Genomic DNA, 23,170 nt, shown 5'->3' with positions numbered 1-23,170 from the left:
ACCTCCAAGGTACCTTCCAACTTATTACTAGTATTACTATTATTATTATATGCACACACATAAACATATATACATACATACATGCACACATAGATAGCATTTTTGCTCTGTGTCCAATACAAATAGAACAATTATGCTTACTATGATGATAAAAGATAAAATTCTGAAAACTTGGGCTGTTCAGTTTGAATGATTTTGTAAATGAATGATTTCCTATTTCTGTTTTTGTTGTTCATTTCACTAGCTCAGGATCTTATTTTGCTAGGGAGAAATGGCATATTTTCTCCCACATAGCTCATGGAAACAAAAGCTCCTTTTGTACATATTAGTTTGCTTAACATCACATATTCAAATGGCTTATTGATTTAATCTATTTTCCAGATTTGCAAAATGCACTGAATCATAAACTAACCAAACCACTTTCTGGATTAACGCAACATAAGCCATATGACAGTAAGCCAGGCTAACCCTTCCCAGATTAACGAGCAAGTGGTGTGAAGGAAGTCGCTAAATGACTTGATTAAATGTGCAGTGAAAAGTGAGCCAGTGCATATATTATACCAAAAGCAGACATACAAACCTGAATATGTAGAAGGTAGGTTGATATAGTGAAAAAGGCAATACAACATTCAACTTAACAACCACACCCCCTAGCACAACAATTCACACATTCAACAGGGCTAAATGATAGACCGGGGCATCCACTGGGAGATATCTAAGAAGGTCAAGATTTATCAGGTATAAACAACCAGAACCACTTGTGAATAGTCTTAAGCATCAGCTTTATTTTTAGTCACCTATGTTACAAGAATCTCTCCAGATTAACTGCATTCCCTTGAAATGGTCAGATGAGACTTCAGGGATTCTGGGGCAATAAGGTCTGCACCATTTTCAGCAGTGCAAGGATTCTAAACTCAATCCTTTTTTTAACACCTCCCTCCAATCTAGCTGGAGACTCCACCACTAGATGGTGACCACAGCCATGTGACTGAATCCCTGCTCTTTTGTACAGCTATGCAATACAACTTTTTGTACAAAATGAAAAGGGCTTCATTTTACCCTCGAATTTCACAAAAGTTGGAAGGTAAGCACCCTAAGCAAAGGCTTAGTTTAATTCTGTACTGTACGAAGTACTATTTTTCAATTACCATTTTTTTATTCTATAGTTGAATAATTCAAACAAGTTGACCTATGTCAAATTCAGCAATTTGTAATTCAGCCTCAGAAACATTTAGATTAAATATTTTATTCTCATACAGCCAATGAGAAGCAAGATGACAGCAAATCTGAAGGTTATAAAAAACAAAGGACAGCAAAAAACAGACCAGCAAATAAACAAACTGCAAGGCAGTTTTTTTTAAAAAATAGCACAGGTTCTTGAATCATAGTAATTGCTGAAATCTTTGATAATGGCTTCCTACTTTATTTATCTGTAACCCCTGAGTTTCTTCAGAATAGGCCTAAGGGATTTATTTCTTCCTATAAAGTGAAAGGATATCTAGAGATATTGCTATGAAGATTCACTTAGCAATGTTCAATAAATCTTGGCACTGTTTAATCAATCCATTCCCTCCACAACCTATTGTTGAATGGCTATGTTCACAAACACACTTAACCTGATCACTGAATAAATCCATTCCTGAAATTGCACGATACATTTTGGCACTACAGCTAAGCAAATAGGATGGGTTTGCACAGCGCGCTTGACAAAGATACATCTTCCAAGTTAACACTAATCAAATCAATATTGTGTGGATGTTCCAAGCAGATCTTTAATGGACTTGGTTAAATGCATTTTTATAAACACAGCCTAATTTCCTCCATAAAAGACCAGCATTATCTTTGCAAAATGTACTTCTGGAAAAAGAGCCATTATCAAACAATAAAATTAATGCAGAAAGGCAATAAATAAGCCATTAAGTAGAAATATTCAGTGGCAAATAAATTGATAGAACTCACTTGCCTATATATCGTATACAGTGATGCTTAGAAGTTTGGGAATCTTTTTGAATTTTCAGTGTTTCACATCTGGGATAAAGGTCTTATGATGGAAGTGTTTGCCTTTTGCCAAGCATAGCACTTCTCATCCAGCCAAAATATTCTATTTTAATGTCATTGGTTCACAGAACATTCTTCCAATGCTTTTCTGATATATCTGCATGATCTTTTGGAAATCATAGATGAGACTCAATTTTCTTTTTGGAGAAGAGTGACTTTCTCTCTGCAACTTGGCTCTACAGCCTATTGTTGTTCAGTGTTCTACTAATGATAGTCTCATGAATATTGACATTCACCAATATAAGAGAAGCCTTAAGGTTTCCTAGATATTACTTTTCTTTGAGTCCTCCTGGATTATTATATGTCTTGCTCTTGGTGTGGTTATATTCAACCAGTTCTGTATTGAATTGCTTCCATTTATATACAATTTGTCCGACAATGGTGGAAATACCTGTGAAGTCTCCTTTATTTGAACCATGACATGTTTCCACATACTTGGGTTGTGAAAATCAAACTTTGATAATGAATATCCAAAATTTTGTTCTTTAAACAAGGCAGGATCCCCTACACTCACACTTGTTCATTGGAACACCTGACTCTAATTTCCCCTTCAAATGAAGTGATAATCTGAGAGGTCTACATACTTTTATCGTGCATACATATGTAGCTTTGGATCATTTCCCTCAATAAATAAATGAGAAAGTAAAATATTTTTGATTCATTTGTTTAATTGGGTTCCCTTTATCTACTTTCAGTATTTGTGCAGAGAGCAGATCATATTTTAGAATATTTCAGAAATATTGAAAATTCAAAAGGGTTCACAAACTTCTACACACCTACAGATATTCAACAGGTCATTTCTATTGATGTATATTCTCACAATGTGAAAAAAAATCTTGCTGTCGAAAATGAAACATTATTAATCATCCAATGCATGATAAATATATGGTAGTTGTATGTCATCTTCCACTGATGATCATTTCTGTCCACTGATTTGGTTAGAAAATTTGAAATTACCCCTTAAGCTATGATTAAAAAGTGATGAGAAAAAGATACATTCCCTCAGTGAAAGAGACATTTTATCTAGCTTTGGACCCAATGTGGCTCTAAAGTCTTGCTTTCCCCTATTCTGAATTCCTTATTTTTGGCAGAAGATTCATATTCCAATCTACCTGATAGACGTTTTGCTGTAGGGATAAAATGAAAAATACCTCCATAGAGATATTTTTCCTCATTTCCTTGAGCCCCTATAGAACAGGTGAAAGATAAACACAGTAATAAATAAAATAAGATATTTTTGACAACATCATCCAACTAAAAAGGAGGAATATACCATTTACCTGAAAATGTCTGCAAGATCTTTTGCTCTGATACCTTCAAGAATATCCTGAATAATGGCAGGATTACTAGCTTCTGAAGATGTTGGTAAAGGTGGGCATTGTGCATGTCCATAGTAGCCTATCAAAATCCCCAAAATAAATAAACTTGTAGCGGTGCAAAATAGCTTAAATATCCAGCAAAAGCTGCAACAATTGGTCTTTGGTGGATGCTGGGTCCGGTGAGGAATATAATCTGGATCTTCCTGGAGCCTTTCAAACCTTCCTTTGGGAGATGCTGATGGCTGAATGCACTCCAAGTCAGCATTTTGCATACTCTCAGTTGGTTGACAGACTGCTCCATCTAAAGTAAAATGGTCAAAGCTCAGCTCCTCCAGTTCTTTCTCCATGTCCCATTCTAACTCCAGGGAAGTGGCTTGAAGCTCTTCACTATCTAAATACTGTGCATTCTGGTCTGCATGGACTTTTTGGTAAGCCATCCTTTTACTTATTGCATTAAATATGGACAATTCCAAGGTCTACAAACTAAAATGAAAGCTTGAAGAAGCAGGATATATTCAGCCTTGAGAAGAAAAGACCAAGGAAGAAGAATAGGATAGCCATGGTCAAATGCCTGGAAAAAAAATAACACAGAGAAAGGTCAAAATAGGATATAAAATAAGGAAGATTAAGTTTACTCCCCAGTTATTTCTTTTGGGTATTTTTGTGGATTTTGATGTTAAAGAAACTATTTTAATGTTGAATTTAATAACAGCAGCAAGATTATTGGTGGGTCAATATTGGAAGAAGGATACTCTGCCTTCTTTAGAAGAATGGGTATTTAAGGTTTCTAACTTAGCAGAAATGGCCAAAATTTCTGCTTATTTAAAGGACCATTCACAAGACAGATATTTCAATGTATGGAAAAGATGGATAGAATATGTTCAGAAGAAGCATGGAACTACAAAGTTTCATTTATTTTATGAGTAATGAATTTATTTATAAACTTATGTTAAAGTTTGAAGAGAGTTAAGAGTTAGTATGATTTTGGTTTTTGTATAATTAGTAAACTTAAATAGATTATGTTTAGTATATTTGTATAACCCTGTAGTTAGCTCTGGGAAGTCAGGGGGGAGGGGGGTGGGGGAGGGGGGTGGGGGAAGGATGGGTTGAAATTTTAGTAATTCAGATAAGTAGAAATAGTTTTTATTGTATATAATATTGAGGTTTCAATTTGGAGAGAGGAATTGCTCGGGCATTTCCCCGGACCGCATCCGGAGTGAGAGGATAGAAGAAGGTGAGAAGTAAGTAGGAAGGTGGAGGAGAGGGGGTGAGGGAGAAAGAGAAAGAAGAGGGAAAGAGGCAAGTTGGTTAGAGGGTGGATGTGGTTTGGGGGGAAATGGGTGAGCAATACCGAAAATGGTGTGTATTAATTTGTTTTATTTTTTATCTGAAGTATTTTTAAGATTGTATTGTATTGCAAAATTGAAAATAAAATTTTTTTACAAAAAAAAAACAGGATATAAAATAATAATAAAAAATTACGCTACAAGAAGGCAGATTTTTGTTGAGGTAAGGGGAAAAAAACCCTTCCTAAACAAAAGAGCAGTTTATTTGCTCATCAGATCCATACAGCCATCTATAAAACTATAAAACTAGTTAAAACAAATAAAACAGTCATTAAAAACAAATAAATACATAAATACATAAATTAAATAAATTAATTAATATAAATAAATCAATTATCGGATATACAGGATCTAGTCTAATGAAAAGAAGGATTAGGGGAGACATGATAGCAGTGTTCCAATATTTGAGGGGCTCCTATAAAGATGAGGGGGTCATGTTACTTTCCAAAGTACCAGAAGGCAAGACAAGAAACAATGGATGGAAATTAACCAAGGAGAGAAGCAACCTTGAACTAAGGAGAAATTTCCTGACGGTTAGAGCAATCAACCAATGGAATAGCTTTCCTCAAAGTTGTGGGTGCTCCATCACTGGAAGCTTTCAAAAAGAGACTGGACAACTGCTTGTCTGAAATGGTATAGGGTGTCCTGCTTGAGCACTGGGTTGGACTAGAAGATCCAACCATTTCAGGGATGTGTTAAAAGAGAATGTGTAATCAGTTATTGGGATGATAATAATTTGGATTCCCAAATGGAACAGATTTTAGAAAGAGTGGCCAAAATGACTCTTCCTACTCTAAGATTCTAAATGTCAATGACATGTTTCCTTTCATATCTGAGTCATTTCAGGCAGCAAAAGGGACAGCATAAAATTTAATAAATAAATAAAACATTTTTTTAAAAAAGCCTTAATATATAGGTGGAATATAAGCACCACTAAAAGATATGTGTCAGGATCAATGGTGGGATTCTGCTGGTTCGCACCACTTCGAGAGAACTGGTAGCTAATTTTTTGTTGCCCAGGGCCAGAATGGACTTCTGAAAGCGGCATCCACACAGAGAACCAGTTGTTCATATATCTGAATCCCACCACTGGTCAGGATCCTTTCCTGAATGGATGGATTTCATTTTTACAGAATTGCCAAACATTTAATTGACAATATATACAGTATCTGGAAACACCCAATTACTTTATTTTAAGCATTTGCTAATTCAGATATCAACCAGTTCCCTTCTGCTATTGTTGTGACCAATAATGTAATTTCATCTACAGTATTTTTCTTATTTACTGAACTAATCAACCATTTTTTTCTTTCCTTCTTGGTCCATTTCCTTATGTCTCACATGCTTTAAATTGTGAGTAAAAAGAGAAATACTCCTTTGAAATGATCTAGATTCTATTCATGGAGGAGGAGGAGGGAGGAGGGAGAGGAGGAGAAAGGGAGAAGTAACAAGTACGGGTATATTGTACTGGTAAAAATAAACAATCTTATTTAAGGCCTCTACAAATATGAAACATTGTCTTATGACAGAAATTTCAGAATGACATTCCTTTATCTTCAATTCCTCAATAAAATGCTGTCTTCTGGATATGGTTCTTTTTTTGTTTTGTTTTTGTAACCTGCATATAGGCATATGGTTCTTTCTGACTGATCAGTACACCTGGAATTTATTCTACAGATCTGATTTTGGGGGGGTTCATACTTTTCCCTCTTCTTTCACCTGCGTCCTATTTTAGATGTATTGGAACCATGTCTCAACTGATATCCTTCACAAAAATGGCTTCTGTAACGACAAAGTGGAAGGGTGGCAGTTTTAGCCTGTTTCTATCTTAACAGACATGCCCTCAACGTAGAACTTTGACCTCTAATCTAAACATTCAAAATCAATTCTCAACAAATCATTTCTAAATTGACTTCAGGGCTGAGGCCTTGTTTTCATTCATAGTTTTGACTATAGAGATTCCATCACATAAGCAGTGGCAATTTAACGCTTTTCAAACAGAAGACAGACCCGTCAATTAGAATGTACTGTAAATACAGATATTAACTCCTCAAAGGGGTGCTTATCTGAATGACACCTGCAACACAATCTCCATCTCTTTTTTGTAAACTAGTAATAGTTTCCCTCATCTAAGATCCATCTTCCAAGTAGCTTCATGAATTAGATAAACTTTGTTGGACACTAGCAGCACAAAAAGGGAGAAGTAAACTCTTCTCCAAACAGGAGAGAAAAAAGATTACAAAGCATATCAAAAATAAACAGAGATGACCAACTAAAATGAAGGTGGAAAAAGCATCCAAAACTGTCTCAATGCATAGCACCTAATTGGACAATTCTAATTCTTTACAAAGAATTCATTATTTCAAATTCTGTGTCCTCAAACACTCATATACAACAACTGAACAGATCTACAGATTCGCCACCAGCAACATAATCATTGTTTCAGGTCTAAAGTGCTTTATAGAATTGCAGGCTAATTGTGTTCACAGCCTGGAGTTCAGTCCTGACGGCTTCAAGGTTAACTCAGCCTTCCATCCTTCTGAGATAGGTAAAATAAAGATCCAGATTGTTGGGGGCAATATGCAAATAATGCTTACCTTGTAAACCACCCAGACAGTGCTGTAAAGCAGGGGTCTACAAAATTGGTTCTCTTATGCCTTGTGGACTTCAACTCCCAGAATTCCTCAGCCAGGCATGCTGGATGAGGAATTCTGGGAGTTGAAGTCCACAAGTCATAAAAGGGCCAGGTTTGAAGACCCCTGCTGTAAAGCATTATGGAGCAGTATATAAACCTAAATGCTATTTAGATCACATAATTCATTAATGTTGGGGTTTCCTTTTCTCTTTGCACATACAGTACATGTGGAAGGCAAAGACTTTGTTTTTGAACATTTTTCACTTTCACTGAGAGTGATTCTTGGTGGTTTAGGTTTTGCCATTCTTTCATGTTGTTTCCTCTCTATTTTTTGTCATTGTTAGATTGATCCTTTTTATGTATAGTTTACTTATACATAAATTGAGCCTAAAATTGTTATTAAATGAGACATTTGTTAAGTGAGTTTAGCCACATTTTATGGCCTTTCTTGGCATTGCAGTTGATAAGTTAGTAAACTGGTTGTTAAATGAATCTGGCTTCCCCATTGACTTTGCTTGCCAATAGGTTGCAAAAGGTGATCACATGACCTTGGGACACAGCAACGGTCATAAGTACGAACTAGTTGCCAAGCATCTGAGTTGTGACCACATGACCATGGGGATACTTCAAACGTCGTAACTGGAAAGTCACTTTTTTCAGTGCCATTGTAACTTTGAACGGTCACTAAAGTCAAGGATTACCTCTATATCAGTGGTTCTCAACCTATGGGTCAGGACCCCATTTGGGGTCGAACGACCATTTCATGGGGGTCACCAAACAATGCAGTCCGCCATTTTTCCCCCTTTTCCTTAGCTGTGCTACTCCCTTTTATTCTATTGGCTTTTGAAAGGCAATAGAGTAGACTCTCTTGAACAGAGTCTAATTCTATTGGCTCTCAAAAGCCAATAGGAATTGTCCAGGCTGTCTCTGCCCTGCTGAGCCCGCCAAAAGTCCCATTCTGGAAACGGTGCTGTACCAGTTGAGTAGTCCTCGACTTACGACCGGTTGAGTAGTCCTCGACTTACGACCGTTTGGGGGTCGCAGCATTAAAAAGGTTGAGAACCACTGCTCTATATGATTGTAAACTGGTCTGGGACTTGAGAGTTGAATTTATGAAAAAAAATGTTTTACTACTTCCCAATTCTGCAGTGCGTGTGTGCTTAAGAGTGCATGCTATAGTAGATATGTGCCAGACATGCAAACTTCCAAATTGCCTCTTTTATCAGAGTCAGAAGTAGAAATCAGAATTCCATAACAGCTGCCTTTAGATCTGTGCATATTAAATAGAACGCAACATGTAAAATCAAATGGTCTAAAGGTACATGCTAAATGAAACAAAATAAATAAACATCAATTAGCAGGAAACCAAGTGTGGCATATTGATAACTGCTTTAAGGAAAATTTCAGGCACTAGGATGCATGCAAATCAGTAATGTTAACCAATCTATTATGCAAGCATTTTATAAAAATTATATTAAATTCCATGAAATGATTGTTAGCCTTAATCAACAACCTTTTTTTTTAAATTGGATTGGGTTTCCCAAACCGGATCAAGATTTTCTAGACAGTTCTTATTTCCACTAGGAAAATTTGTCATTACCAAAAGCTCTTTCAGAAAGGTTTTTCAGATAGATGCCTGCATTAGGAATTAGTAGGATACCTCTAAAAGTGTTGAATTTTTCCAAAAATTCTCATTTCCTTAAATTCCATGGATATTTTACACTGAGATTTCTGTTTGTTGTCATATCTTTTTCTTCAGGGGAAGCTAATCAACTCAGAAAATGGGGGAATATCCCTATCATTTTAATTCTTGAAGCTCACCTAAGTATTTCTTAAATTCTTCAACTGAACCAAAACCTCCACATTTCTCTCAAAAATTTTATTTATTGATCTATATAAATTAAGGGGAAAAAATAGCTACTTCCTGCAAAACACTGGCCCAAGGCTTACCAAATAATTCAGGGGTCTTCAAACTTGGCCCTTTTATGACTTGTGAACTTCAACTCCCAGAATTCCTCAGCCAGCGTGCCTGGCTGAGGAATTCTGGGAGTTGAAGTCCACAAGTCATAAAAGGGCCAAGTTTGAAGACTCCTGAAATAATTTGTAACTTGCTCTTAAGGCCCACAATCCTTTGCTTTGCCCATAACACTCATTAAAACTTATCAGCATTTGAGTATTATTTTAATGCCAATAATGCCAACTGCACTTCAGACTTCACACATTGATAAAGAAAAAATAAGCAACAACAACAAAAGTAACATTAGTGGTGACAGTTTCTCTTCATCATATCCACCAATATTATTCTCCCATTTTCTATCTTCCCAAACTTGGTCCCCAATCTGAATATATATACATTTTATCAGTTTTACCAATTGTGTCTCTGTGTATTTTTGACCACTATAATATTGTCCAAATTAGTTTTATATACATTTAAGTAGCAGACAGATATTAGCTTTCTTAAGTTTAATTTTCTTAGCTATGAATAGTGAATCAAACAGAGCAATCAGCTACTTGTATTTTCATGTTCATGTATCTGAATATGTGGCACTTGTTCATTCTTATACAATAAATTTATGAATATATTCAAGAGTGTGTCAACTCATGTAGGTACCACAGGTTGCTATGACAACTGCTTGTAGTGAAATCTAGACTATTTATTTTCACAATGTATATGCAGACATATACCTATCCACTTAAAGACATTACATCTCTCCTATTAGATAGATAGATAGATAGATAGATAGATAGATAGATGGATGGATGGATGGATGGATGGATGGATGGATGGATGGATAGATAGATAGATAGATAGATAGATAGATAGATAGATAGATAGATAGATAGATAGATAGATAGATAGATAGATAGATAGGCTGACTGACTGACTGACTGATTTTTGGATTGTGTGGATGTCCATAATTTCAGAAATGTCATCAGAGAAAGCTGATAGTCACTTCATATATCAGTTATACAAATGGAGTTAACTGTATCAAAGACATATTCATGTCCACTTAATGAAAAGTTTCCATGTATTCATGCTTTGTCAAACACCCTTACTTGATTCTGTTCTTGAGTCTCATCATATATTTTTTTCTAAATGAAAGAAAAATATTTTTCCTCAGTCTATCCAGAACAAAAACCACATACAGAGCCCAATGAAAAGACAGATTATGTTTTCTTGATAGAAAAGAGAGATAATGCAAATGCTAGTGGCTGAAATCCAAAGTATCAAGGTCAATGCTAAATTTCAAATACTTGGCTCTACTTTAGTGACATTATATATTTCGGTAACACTGATCACATTTTCACCTCTTCATGGCTTTCTATAATTCTTCTACCAATTCACCTTATATTTAACAATCTTCTCCATTTCTAAATCCCTCAGCTACTAAAAACAGCCCCATATAATTCAGTGGAAGTGTGGCTCATGACATAAAAGATAATGTAATTTAAAAGACGTGCCCAAGGGTTGACATATTGTAGTGACAATAAAGTTACTCAATGCATCAAAGTGATGGTTTAGTGAGAAGTTAGCTAAAGCAGCCAAGGAAACTTTCAATTCATGGTTGTGTTCTGATATGAATACATTCCCAAGGATATCTTAAAACATGTCCTTCTCCATGAATACTCGAGTGAATCTGCACAAAACAGTCAACAACTGGGAAAGATCTAGTTAGACAATATAGGCTTAAAGGTTGAATAGAGACAATGGCACTTGGAGATCATCCATATTTATGGTCAATTTTAAAACTTTCTGGGACTGTTCCCTCACTCTATTTTTCTATATGTTTATTTATTGAATTAAAATGCACAGACTATTGCAGAAATGGGTGTAGAAATAGAGATGACAAAGACAGAGACAGAGATGGAGGGAGGGAGGGAGGGATGGAGGGAGAGGGAGAGAGAGAGAGAGAGAGAGAGAGAGAGAGAGAGCGCAGTGTGGTGGTCTAGTCATGATGACGCTTGCCTCCCACTCGCAAATCCTATGTAGCGGTAGATATTTCTCTCCTAGGACGCGAAGAAAAAATATCTGCTGAGAACTCCACATGGTGTCAGGAAGGGCATCTGGTCAGTAAATGCCCTGACTTTATCATGAATTAAGGGATTACAAGATTGTAAAAAGAAAGTATACTATATATCTTGAGATACACATATTTATATATATGTATATGTAAATTGGAAAAGGATAGTGGAAAGACAATGGCTAAAATGATGATGATGATGATGATGATGATGATGATGATTTTGATGATGATGAAGATAATACATGCATGCATACATACATACATCATACATATATCATACATACATGCATACATACATATATACATACATACAGTCAGTGGTGGGATTCAGCTAGTTCACACCAGTTTGGCAGAACAGGTAGCTAATTTTTTGTTGCCAAGGCCCAGAATGGATTTCTGGACGTGGCATCCACACAGATAACTGGTTGTTTACATATTTGAATCCCACCACTATATACAGTATATTCACACACACATAGACACACACAGATCAGAAATTGAGTAATCTGTTGATCCTTAAATAAGGTATTGTATGGGCATAGAGGAGAATAGATAGCATAATCGCCAGACTTCAGAAGAAAACTTCCCTCACAGAGGAATACCATCATGCTGAACAGGAATCAACATTTTGTTGAACATAATTATTAGGTACGAATCACTTAAAGGAATCCATCATTTGCCACCCTGACCAAAATGCCAATCTTCAAAGTGCCAAAGTTCCCCAAGTTTCACAGCAGCCATAGTAGAAACCTCTGTCATGCATGAACACACCTAAGATTACCATCTGAGAAAGATGTCAAAATGCTTTAATTAGAGTTTCAGGAAGACACGTTAAAATTTGAGAACATACATACACTCCGTGTTTCAAGGAGTGGTGGTTTAGATGAACTAAAGCACTTGTTATTTTTTCTGGCACAATTATCATGCCATATTTTTAATAATTTGGGCACTTGTGAAGACTAAGTTTGCAAGAAACCATAAACCATTGCAAAGAAAAACAGTTTTTCTTGACCATTCTTTTTAACTCTTTAAAAAAACTTTAACTCATCGAAATAGCTACTACAATAATCCCAGTAAAAATGAACATAGTAGGTCAGCCAACAGTCCATATGGTATTAAAGTTAGGGTGATTCTATTCAACATTTCTAAGATTCTATACAGCAACACAGTATCCTTCACCAGTGCAGTCCCTGACCTTCAGCTTATTAAACTCCACTTACAGAAACAAAACAAATTAATAGTAGTTTAAATAGGGAATCAAATCTAGATCTGGTGAAAAGATTCTTCTCTCACACATAAAGTTTATTTCCCTTCAAGAATACAGCTATCATTAAACTAATCTCATCCAAAGCTGTCAGTGTTTGCACAAGCTGTTTTTCCCTCTGGCATAATTAAAAGATGAAAATGCCCCTTACCTCTTACAATAAACTCTTAGCTTTTGAAAAAAGCTATACAAAATCACATTGTAACTGTAACAGGGAAAATCAAGAATGAAACAGGTGAGTTTTATTTATCTTCTTGTCACCATAAATCATTACTCCCAAGATAAAATCAAGGTGGACAATTCAACTCATAGAGATCTAAATTAAATGAGCCAAACATCTCTGAGATATAATTTCTCTATGTAGAATTTATTGAAACTCAAACATTCTCTTATACCAATTGTCTGTTATCTTCTGATGCTGCAGATAGTAGAATAATCTTATTGGTCACAAGATGAAGGAGGATGCAGGACTGTAAGAACCTGTATCTCAGGGGTCTCCAACCTCTCTGGACTGGCAGCTTGAGGTAGGGGTGGGTGGATGCATCTTTACGCATGCGAGCATGCACACACGCAAATGGGGCTGCACACAAATGAACATTCGAGTGTGGATGTTGCGCTTGAAGCGATGCTAGTGCCGGTATGATGCCACAACACTAGCATCAGTGGAGGGTACGCTCATGGTGATGTTAGCACCCTCCTGACATGGCATTACCAGTGCCCGTGCCATGCCATGGCACTAGTGTGAGGAGGGTGCACTTGTGACAACGCTAGTGCCCACCTGATACTCATGGCATTGCTAGCATCCAAGCAACGCCACAATAGCATGAGTGGGAGGTGTCAGCCACTCATGCAGCTCAGTGACCAAAAGCCCATGGCCCGGTAGTGGGCTGCGAACCACAGGTTGGTGACCCCTGCTGTATCTCAAAGAGTCTTCTTGTTTTGTTTTGTTTTTACATAGTAAGTTAAGAGAACATGTCACAGGAGAAATTTGTGGTAGAGTGGTAAAAGAATGCTCTATTGCTTTCCTGCTCTGGGTTTCCAATGACATTTTGGGCACAAATATGTTTTTTCTCCTTTTAATAACAACAAAAAAATTAGACATCCATCACTAATCATTACATTGGCTAATATGTCCTCACAGCTGACACACAAATGAATAGACTGTGTCTATTCCATAATTTGAAATTCACAACTCCTGACTGTGTAGAAGACATCTTTCCCTTACCAAAGTGACTTCATTCCAGCATAAGGCAAATAGAAGCATGAGAGAAAAATAGAAAACATGACATCATTTTCTCCCATGCATCAGTGAGGATTTTTTTTTATACTCAAGCAGTGTCTCATTACTGAGAAAATAGCCCTGGTGACTGACTTTCATGCATGTGCAATTTCTGTTTTATATTTTAGCTGACACCTGGCTAGCATATTAGAAACACAGTATGAGCAACAAATAGCACATGAGAGCAATATGGCTCTCACCCCAATGATCACCAGGGTTGATTTGTTTTATCTGGCTGGCTAATGAGTGACTATCTTCTCCCTAAGAAACTCATGTGCATCTTTTCTCATGATGAAGACTTGGTGGAAAAACATGACCATTCCAGACAGAACAAACGTACTGTTCTTTGGTCAAGAATAGACATATGTTGTTTGGTCAAGAATAGTCTGTCTGCTAGAATCTCTCAACCAGGTGAAGATGACATAATATTCTAGGCTCTCTCACTTTATTATTAATCCAATACATAATATCCATAACAATAACAATAACATAATAGACCTTTGAGGTCTTCTGGTCCAAACACCTGCTCAGGCAGGAAACCCTATACTATTTCAGACAAATGGCTGTCCAGTCTCTTCTTAAAAACTTCCAGTGTTGGAGCATTCACAGCTTCTGGAGGCAGGTTGTTCCATGTTTATCTACAATTGAATTAAAAGAAGCTGCCAAATGTCCATTGGCAAAGAACTGACTGTCTGAATTAGCATCCATAGCACCACCCATGTTGAATGTCTTCTTCAGAAAATACTGATGTAAGTATAAGTTGGAAAGTTGTCAGTCACCTTTAGTTAAAGACCTCTATCTGACTTTTTCTTGAAAGGATGATTTTTGTCATGATTGGCTATAGTTCTCAGCTTATGACCATTCGTTTAATGAATTACTTACCACCTATATTTATAACCATATCATCCACCCTTATTGTCACATGATCACAATTCAGGTGCTTGATAACTAGCTTATGACCTCCTGGAGCATCCCTGCAGTTGTGTGATCATGATTTCTTTGCCAATTTGTGGCAAAAATGTCTTTGGGGAAGCTGGATAAATCACCATAAAAATTGTTGTAAAATTGGCTCCAGCTCATCGTATGACTGCAATGATTTAAAATGGAAATTCTGGATCCAGTTGTGGTTGTAACATGGGTTGAGGACTGTCCTTATTCTATTCTCCTAAATCTATCATAGGTCATGGTTCCAGCATGATTGGCCTTTGCAGGCCTGGGAAGTGATTCTTACAATGTGTTGTATCTGTGTTTGTGGACCCTAAACCGGGATTGTGCAATTTTGTTGGTTGCCTTTATATAATATAGGAAGGAATGCATTCTAACAGTGGTTCTGGGCATGGATGATTTGGGGGGACTGAGTAGGAGAAGTAAGAGGTGAGTGAGTCTGAATTATAAATCATTTGCCCCTTAAATCAACACCAAGTTAAAAAGAAGGGATGACTTTTTTATGTACTCTTAGCCTCAAAAGGAATATAATTGGCTATATTGTTTTATATATATGGTCTAAGACAGTGGTTCTCAACTTATGGTCAGCCGACTCCTAGAGGTTCATGAAGTCTTGAAGAAATGTTATAATTTAAATCTTGAGTTAAGTCTTGATGGTCTGTGGCCCCAAAAGGTATTTAAAAGAGTTCTGTGGTGAAGAAAAGGTTGAGAACCACTGCTCTAAAATGAGGGTTTTTTTCTCCCAGAATGAAGCAGAATCCTCATCTCCCCCACTTCAAGTCCAGCCACTATTTATTAAAACAAATTTGTTTGGATCTCATAGCATTGGGGCCATCTCATTTGATGACAATGGAGTGGAGGAGGAAACAACCATCAGTGGCATCAAAGCAACAATTGCCAGAGGAAAAATACAAGCACAACTGGAAAAATTGCTTAAAGGCTTCTTAATAGGGGGAAAATCTATCTCTCAATCCAGGGGCAATCATGGAAGAGGGGAGGTGTAAACAAAAAATGTTATTTGTGATATATGTAAAAGTGAAGGAGCTTTGATTACTAAATCACAGACATTTTTTTTTGATACATACTACAAATACCCTGTACCAACTTGAGCAAGCTGGATCTGAATAAATGCCCTTTCTGTTTTTTTTTATTTCCATCCTCCTTTCTATTAAAACGTTCATCTAAGGCTTCTGTTCCATACAGCAATTAACTGCAGAATGACATTTCATTTTTCAAGATCTGTATTTACCCACCCACACGTGTAGATATGTACACTGAGAGCCACAATACTTTCAATTCAGGTGACACTTTCATAGTTCCCAATTAGACAAATGCATCTAGAAATTAAAAATGACAAAGGGAAAATTGTACATTGAAGTATTTTAAATAACCATCAAAGGAAAGTGACAAGCTTTCTTACTTAAAGTGTTGGGTGATAAAAGAGGAGGCAAAGAAGAAACAGACTAACAATCATGTTTAGTGGCCTTGGCATAAAACATTTATTCCCTTTAGTGGGAATTGGTAGTCCCAAAGCTAGAGACCTGTGTATGTGAACTGTGTTAATCATCTGGTATGAGCATTCAATGTTTACTCTGGAGACAACAGCAAAGTGAATGGGTAAAGTAAACAGATGGACAGGTCACTAAAATTGCTCTGCACTTGACTTGTAACCCTTGGAGTGCACTAACAGAAGTGGATTCCTTAATCTTTGACAGAAACTAAGCATCTTTTATTTTGTTAATAAGGTAGCACACTTTATGGCTCATGTTATATGCAATATCAATATAGGATTGCTGTATTATAAAGATACTCTCTCTTATCTTCCTTTGTTCCTTCCTTCCTTCCTTCCTTCCTTCCTTCCTTCCTTCCTTCCTTCCTTCCTCCCTCCCTCCCTCCCTCCATCCATCCCCTTTCTATTCTTCCAAAATAGAAAAGACAAAATGAAATTCAGGGTAGATTGTGGGATCACTCTCTCTCTCTCTCTCTCTCTCTCTCTCTCTCTCCCCTCTCTCTCTCTGTCTCTCTCTCTCTCTCTCCTCTCCTCCCCTCCCCTCCCCTCTCTTCTCCTCTCCTCTCCTCTCCTCTCCTCTCCTCTCCTCTCCTCTCCTCTCCTCTCTCTGTCTCATCTTTGAATTATGGAGGTTAGGAGATAGGAATTGTACAGTCTGAACTCTGTACAATTTCCATCTCCTAACCTCCATAATTCAGATTAAAATAAAGTCCATATAAACTCATAAAAACACATATAAATTCAGCTAAACTTAAAACTTTCTATTAACAGAGGAACCAGTTCTCAAGGCCTGATAGAACAACCAAATCTTTATAGACTTAAACACAGACAGAGGTCATTTGGATATCAGGAGAAGTGGCAGTGACAGAAAAGGCATCTTCTCTGGCTTCTGCAGATGGCAACCCTTGAGCCTAACCTTCTCCATCTTATTTAGTAGGTAGATGGTCTCCAATCTTGAATCACAAAGAGCTTTAATAGTAACAACCAACAATTTCAATTGTACCCAAAAGTTAACTTGTATTTAATTCCCCTTAATATGTCTTCTGAAAGTGATCTTGCTTACTACACATTCCAACATAGATTAAACCTTGAAAAAGGCTCAATTTTTAAGCCTCTTTGCTTTTTCTCATACAATGATAGGTTGAATCTTTAACACAACAAAAATATTGTTTCTTTTTGTTGGATGCTATATACCTTTCCAAAAGGGGGTCTTCTTAGCAAGGTCTGCAATGCTAGGCTAGAGTTTGACATCAAGACCTAATATGGTTAGCAAAAATGTTGCAAACCAAATGGCAGCTCTTTAATTTTCCCTATTGGCAGAGATGGATAGTGGTTTTGAGAACTTCAGAAAAGTCTTCATTAAAAATTAATCCCGTGTGGAACTATACAATAAAACTTCAGAGAACAAACACATTATAAATCAAGTGCTATAACTATGTCAACCTTTACTGATCTCAAAAAGTTAAACAGTGTTAATATTTAGATAGGAGACTAGTGAGAAAATATCAGGCTAAAAGCTAGACTTGAAAATTGGGGGGGGGGGGAAACCCAACCTAACAGAAGGCAATGGCAAGCCACTTCTTAATTGCTATCAAGAAAGCTTTGTCCTTGAGCATATCATCAATTGTGCTGGTTCAGTAGAAAAAAAAAAAAAAAAACATTCTACCCCTCTATGAAAACTCTTCTCTATCCCCATAAGTTAGAGACAAAATAGTTGAGCATCGTCTTTTAAGGTTTCGGCGGTCTGTTGCATTCTTCATCTACACATATTTATGTTACCAACATTTTCCACCATCCAAAAGGAGCTGAAGACTGTCCTTTTTCTGACGGCTTTTAAGGCCTGATGCCATATATATAAATATTGTGTTTGGGCTTTCCCACCAGGAGTCCTGTAATTATGAAAGTACCAGAGTTAAGAACTTCTGGCTTATAAACAACTCACAAACATACTAGCTATTGCTAAAAATAGCTAATGTCACTCTCCCTACTTCAGCCAATAAACCATTGAAGCCACGTAATGTTTTCATGAACTGCTGAAGCCATATACAGCTTGTTTTCAGAAGTTTTCAGTGGCTCATGAAAACATTGTGTGGCTTAATCCATTGTTGACTCAAGGAAGGAGTTACATAATTCTGAGTTATATAAAAAATTGACTTAAAGACAGATTTAGGAATGGAACTTATTCTTAAACCAGGATTGCTAGTATACAAATGTGATAAACAAATACATCTGAAACTCTAGCAAGAGTGTGCAGATAGTGCTCAACTTACAACAGTCCATTTAGTGGCTGTTAAAAGTTACAGCGGCACTGAAAAAAATTGACTTATCACCATTTTTCACACTTATGACCATTGCAGCATCACTGTGTTCACATGATCAAACTTCAGATGCTTGGCAACTGGTTCAAATTTTTCATGGTTGCTGTGTCCCTGGATCATGTGATAACCTTTTGCAACCTTCTGAAAAGCAAAGTCAATGGGGAAGCCAGATTCACCTAACAACTGGTTTACTAAGTTAACAAGTGCAACGATTCACTTGTGACAAGAAATGCTGTTAAACGGGGCAAAACTCACTTCACAAATATCTCATTTAGCAACATAAATTTTGGGCTCAGTTGTGGTCATAGGTTGAGGATTATCTGTAAAGACCTACCTCAGCTAGTGCTCCCAAGAAAGCAGAACTCTTGAAATGACCATTGTTTCAACAGGAACTTCTATTGAGAGTCACTGATAACAGGAGATCTAGGCAAGATGTGAAATTTTCCCATGCGAAAGTTTACATTAAACTGCCCCTTTCAACCCGTCCCCAATGTCCAGATGTTAGGTTTGATTTTGGCCGATCCATAGGTGTGAAGTTATTATGGGAAACAAGTGATAAAGTGCAGTTTGCAGAGTTTCAGTTCCTCCACTGTCATGTCTCATCTGACTGGAGATCAGGCAGATGCCTGAAGGCACATTCCTCCTTCCTTTCACACCCAGAGAGAGTTACTTCAAAGAAGATAGAACAAAGCAAAGGAAACACATCTCAGAACCCACAGAATGTTCCCCCTCCGGACAGAATGGCGGTACCTGAAATGAAATGCATAAGTAAATGAAATGGGTATAATGCATTGAGATCCTGACACTACCTGTATACAGCACCTCTTTTCCTTTTCAAAGTTCCCAGGTTCAACCTTTGATATCTTCAAGTTAGGTAGAACAGGGCTTTTCAACCTTTTCACCCATTGTACCACTTTTAGGATAGGGCAACATCCGAGTACCAACAGTCGCCTACAAAGGTGTCAAAAACTTGATGACCAAAAAAAAAAAAAAAAAATGAAAGAAAAGAAAAGTACAGGTAGTCCTCGACTTACAACAGTTCGCTTACTGACTGTTCGAAGTTACAATGGCACTGAAAAAAGTGCCCCCCAAGACACAGCTGAGCAAGACACCTGCCTGCCCACCCGGCAGCGCTCTTCCTCGTGTCCGAGGTTTTCATTGTTGTGAGCATTTCTGTTGAAGATTGGCAGTGGGGGTGGGATGGGGGGTGTTTGGTTTTTATTCCCCCCATCGGCTGGGTGGTTGCAGCAGGTTTTGATCACTTCACATGACCCTGGGACACTGTGACCTCATAAATATGAATCAATTGCCAAGCATCTGAATGTAAATCACAAAATCCTGGAGATGCTACAACATTCCAGCTGATTAGTGCTTTTTCAGAGCTCAGCAGAAGCACCAGGATCAGTGCTGAGCTCCAGCTGGAGCCTGGCACTGATCCTGGCGCTTCCGCTGAGCCCTGACAGCCTTGCAGCTCCAGCCATCTCTCGCTCAGGCTTCTGCGGTGCTGCCACCGGTTCAGCTCATTCCCCTCCCCTGCTACCACTTTTCTAGGATGGTCATGTACCACCTGCCAGGTGCCAATATACCACAGGTGGTACCCATATCACTGGTTGAAAAGCCCTGAGGTAGAAGATCCACGGCAGAATTTCAATGAGCTGAGTATTATTATTTCTTATTTATTATGAAACAAATTTAAATAGCCATTCAATGAACACAAAGGTGATTCTGGGGACTTATAAACTTTTTTTTTTTTAAAAAAGCACCATATAATTAAAAAATACCCCTCCCAAAAAACCCACCAGCTCTCAACCACTAGTATGAGTTGGCTTGTGGGAAGGCGAGGTTCTTATAAAATTTTCTCCTTCCCAATACAAGAATGTGCTCCCACTTTTCTCCACAAGATATTTTAATGAACTAAAAGAAGCCAATTGAAGTCCAAACGTTTTTGAAGAATAAATGTGTTATATGCTGGAATTCTGCTCTTTTTGGCTCTTTTGTTCTTTGATATCAGTTGCAATTTGACTGATATTTATTCTCCTTGGTTTTTATCCTATTACTGCCTACATTGTATTAAAGATGAAAAAAATGACTCAGATTTCTACCCAGATGACAAAAGTAACTCTGATGGAAAAATGGGACCCTGAGTGGCAAGCACAGATTTTCTTTTTCTTTTTTTAAATTTTATTTATTCCTTCTTCACTATACAACAAAAATAAAAATACATTTTTTCCTTAACAGTACTGTGTTATACATCTCATATATATTATTTACAATTATTTACATTAGTAATCATATCTTTTTGTTTCTCTGTTCTAGCCAATCATGACATTTATTCCATATCTCGTAGAATTCTGTCCTCCTTGTCTTTTAGTTCTAGCGTAAGTTTGTTCATTTCCGCACATTCTAGTATTTTATATATAATCATATCATTTGTAGGTATGTTTTCACCTTTCCAACACTGGGCATATACTATATGGGCTGCTGTTAATATATGTACAATGATATATTGGAGTTGTTTTTCCATCTTTAAATTTATTATATCCAAAAGAAATAGTTCAGGTTTGAGTTCAATTTGCACCTTTGTTATCTCCTGTATCCAGTTCCTTAACTGTTCCCACAGATTATCTATCAACCCCAATCTTCTTTGTGTGATTGGAAGAGCCACAACCTATACCAGTGATGGCAAACCTTTTAGAGACCGAGTGCCCAAACTGCAACCAAAACCCACTTACGCATCGTCGGGTGCCGGCTGGGTGTGGCCAATTGGCTGGGTGTGGCCAATTGGGTGGGCATGGCCCATTGGCTGGGCATGGCTGCGGTGGTAACGGCAGACTGGGTGGGACTAAAAAGTTCAATCAATCAATTCCAACTTTGCAAGATCTTTTTTTTCCCGCGAGAAGTTGAAATTGATTGATTGATTGAACCTTTTTTTTTTTTTTGCACATGGCAGTGGAGGCCTAAAGTGAAAAGATTTTATAAAACCCACCTGAAGGCCTAGGACTGGGGCGATGGCGCACGTGCCCACAGAGAGGGCTCTGAGTGCCGCCTCTGGCATCCGTGCCATAGCTTCCCCACCATTGACCTATACCTACTCATTAGCAAATACACAAATCTTGGGGGGGAAAGTCAACATCTACCTATTTGTTTCTGCTTTATCTATATTAAAGAAACTCCTCTGACTTCAGTTATTTCCTGCTGATTTACACCAGTAAGGAGGAGATTTAGTTTAGTGTTTATAATGAAAGAAATACATCAGGCTAATAAAATATTTAAAAACTGAGTGACTACATTTACAGTTAAAAGAGAATTTTAAAAGCTACCTTAGGAATGAAGATAGTTACCATAGCATCAACTTTTCCCCCCATTTCTGAAGCTTGTCAAACACTGTGTTTAAATAACAGCAAACAGAGGCTTACGAGACATGATATATTTATAGAGATTCAAGAGGAATTAAAAACTATTAAGAAAGCTTCCTTGTACCCATTGTAAATGTACCACATTGTTTCAATGTTTTATTTATGAACAGGGACATTATTAAAAGTAAAAGATCTCCAATAGCACATAAAAGTAATGCTGTTATGAGATTAAATGTCAGGCAAATGGCATGAAAAAGTAATATTCCAATCATTATAAAACAGAAGTAATCTTAGTAGCTTTATAACCTCAAAGGGGCATATAATATATAATAAACAACCATGTTTATTATATTAAAGCAAGCAAATTTCTCCAGTTTCAAATGCAAATCTTGATTGGTGTTTTCTCCATTTATGAATATTCCTTTTTTTAGGCAAAGCTTTGAAATGCTTCTAATCATATTTAATGTCATTTATTGAGAACATCCATTTATTTTAGCACAGAAAATCTGCTAACAGATGCAAAAAATACAGATGTGTTGGAACTGCATCCTGGCAGAACATCTGGGAAGTTGCTGTCCCAAGACATCTGTAGTGTGCCAGGTATCAGAAAATTCAGATGGTCAGTATTAGCATCCAAGTGTGTTGGACTGCACAGCTCATTGGGGTATTTTAGATGCTGTCCAAATGTGGAAAACCAATTAGCACTGGGTCAGAAGGGTAGTTTTCAACCTCAATAACCCTGTGTTTGTTTTGGGTTAATCTAGCTCTCCCAGTCAGGTCTGCAGTGAAAACACAGAACAGAAGGTGAACAGAAGGTTAACTCTCATCTTAGTTGTCTGCAAAATTCAAATTCTCTAGAAATTTTTGTTTTCAGCTATTTTCAGCTCCAGACATAATACTGTATGTAAAACAAACAAAAAAGGATGTGAGAAGGGGAAGGATGTCTCTCCATCGATAGTGGCTTTGACATGGAATGGTCTATCACTGACTTTAATTTATTATATTTTTGGCTTAATGTAAAAAGAAAAAAGTGGTAGCCACCACAAAAGTGCCTAGTGGTTAACAAAGAAAATTGTTTCTCTGGAATTCCCTGTTGCCACTACTTCATTGGTTGA

General features: G+C 37.1%; 1 protein-coding gene across 8 annotated transcripts in view; it reads right to left on the bottom strand.

Annotated features, from left to right (window-relative positions):
• Nucleotides 1-501: 501 nt before the first annotated feature.
• Nucleotides 502-23,170, bottom strand: part of NAALADL2 (N-acetylated alpha-linked acidic dipeptidase like 2) — a 408,397-nt gene continuing 385,728 nt past the window's right edge. For 5 of the 8 annotated variants that reach the window (XM_039338401.1, XM_039338384.1, XM_039338390.1 and 2 more), the window contains one exon: nucleotides 502-3,948. In XM_039338401.1, coding sequence (XP_039194335.1) covers nucleotides 3,335-3,814 — 480 coding nt within the window. In that variant the 5' untranslated portion in view covers nucleotides 3,815-3,948 and the 3' untranslated portion in view covers nucleotides 502-3,334. Of the gene's footprint in view, nucleotides 3,949-19,033; nucleotides 19,450-19,508; nucleotides 19,529-23,170 lie in introns of those variants that run through there. The other 3 variants (XM_039338366.1, XM_039338357.1, XM_039338409.1) reach the window with 2 other exon arrangements.

The sequence above is a fragment of the Crotalus tigris genome, unplaced genomic scaffold (assembly GCF_016545835.1).
Source record: "Crotalus tigris isolate CLP2741 ecotype Arizona unplaced genomic scaffold, ASM1654583v1 scf7180000017549.6302385, whole genome shotgun sequence".
NCBI classification, from domain to species: Eukaryota; Metazoa; Chordata; class Lepidosauria; order Squamata; family Viperidae; genus Crotalus; species Crotalus tigris.
This window is presented reverse-complemented; position numbering and strand designations above follow the sequence as displayed.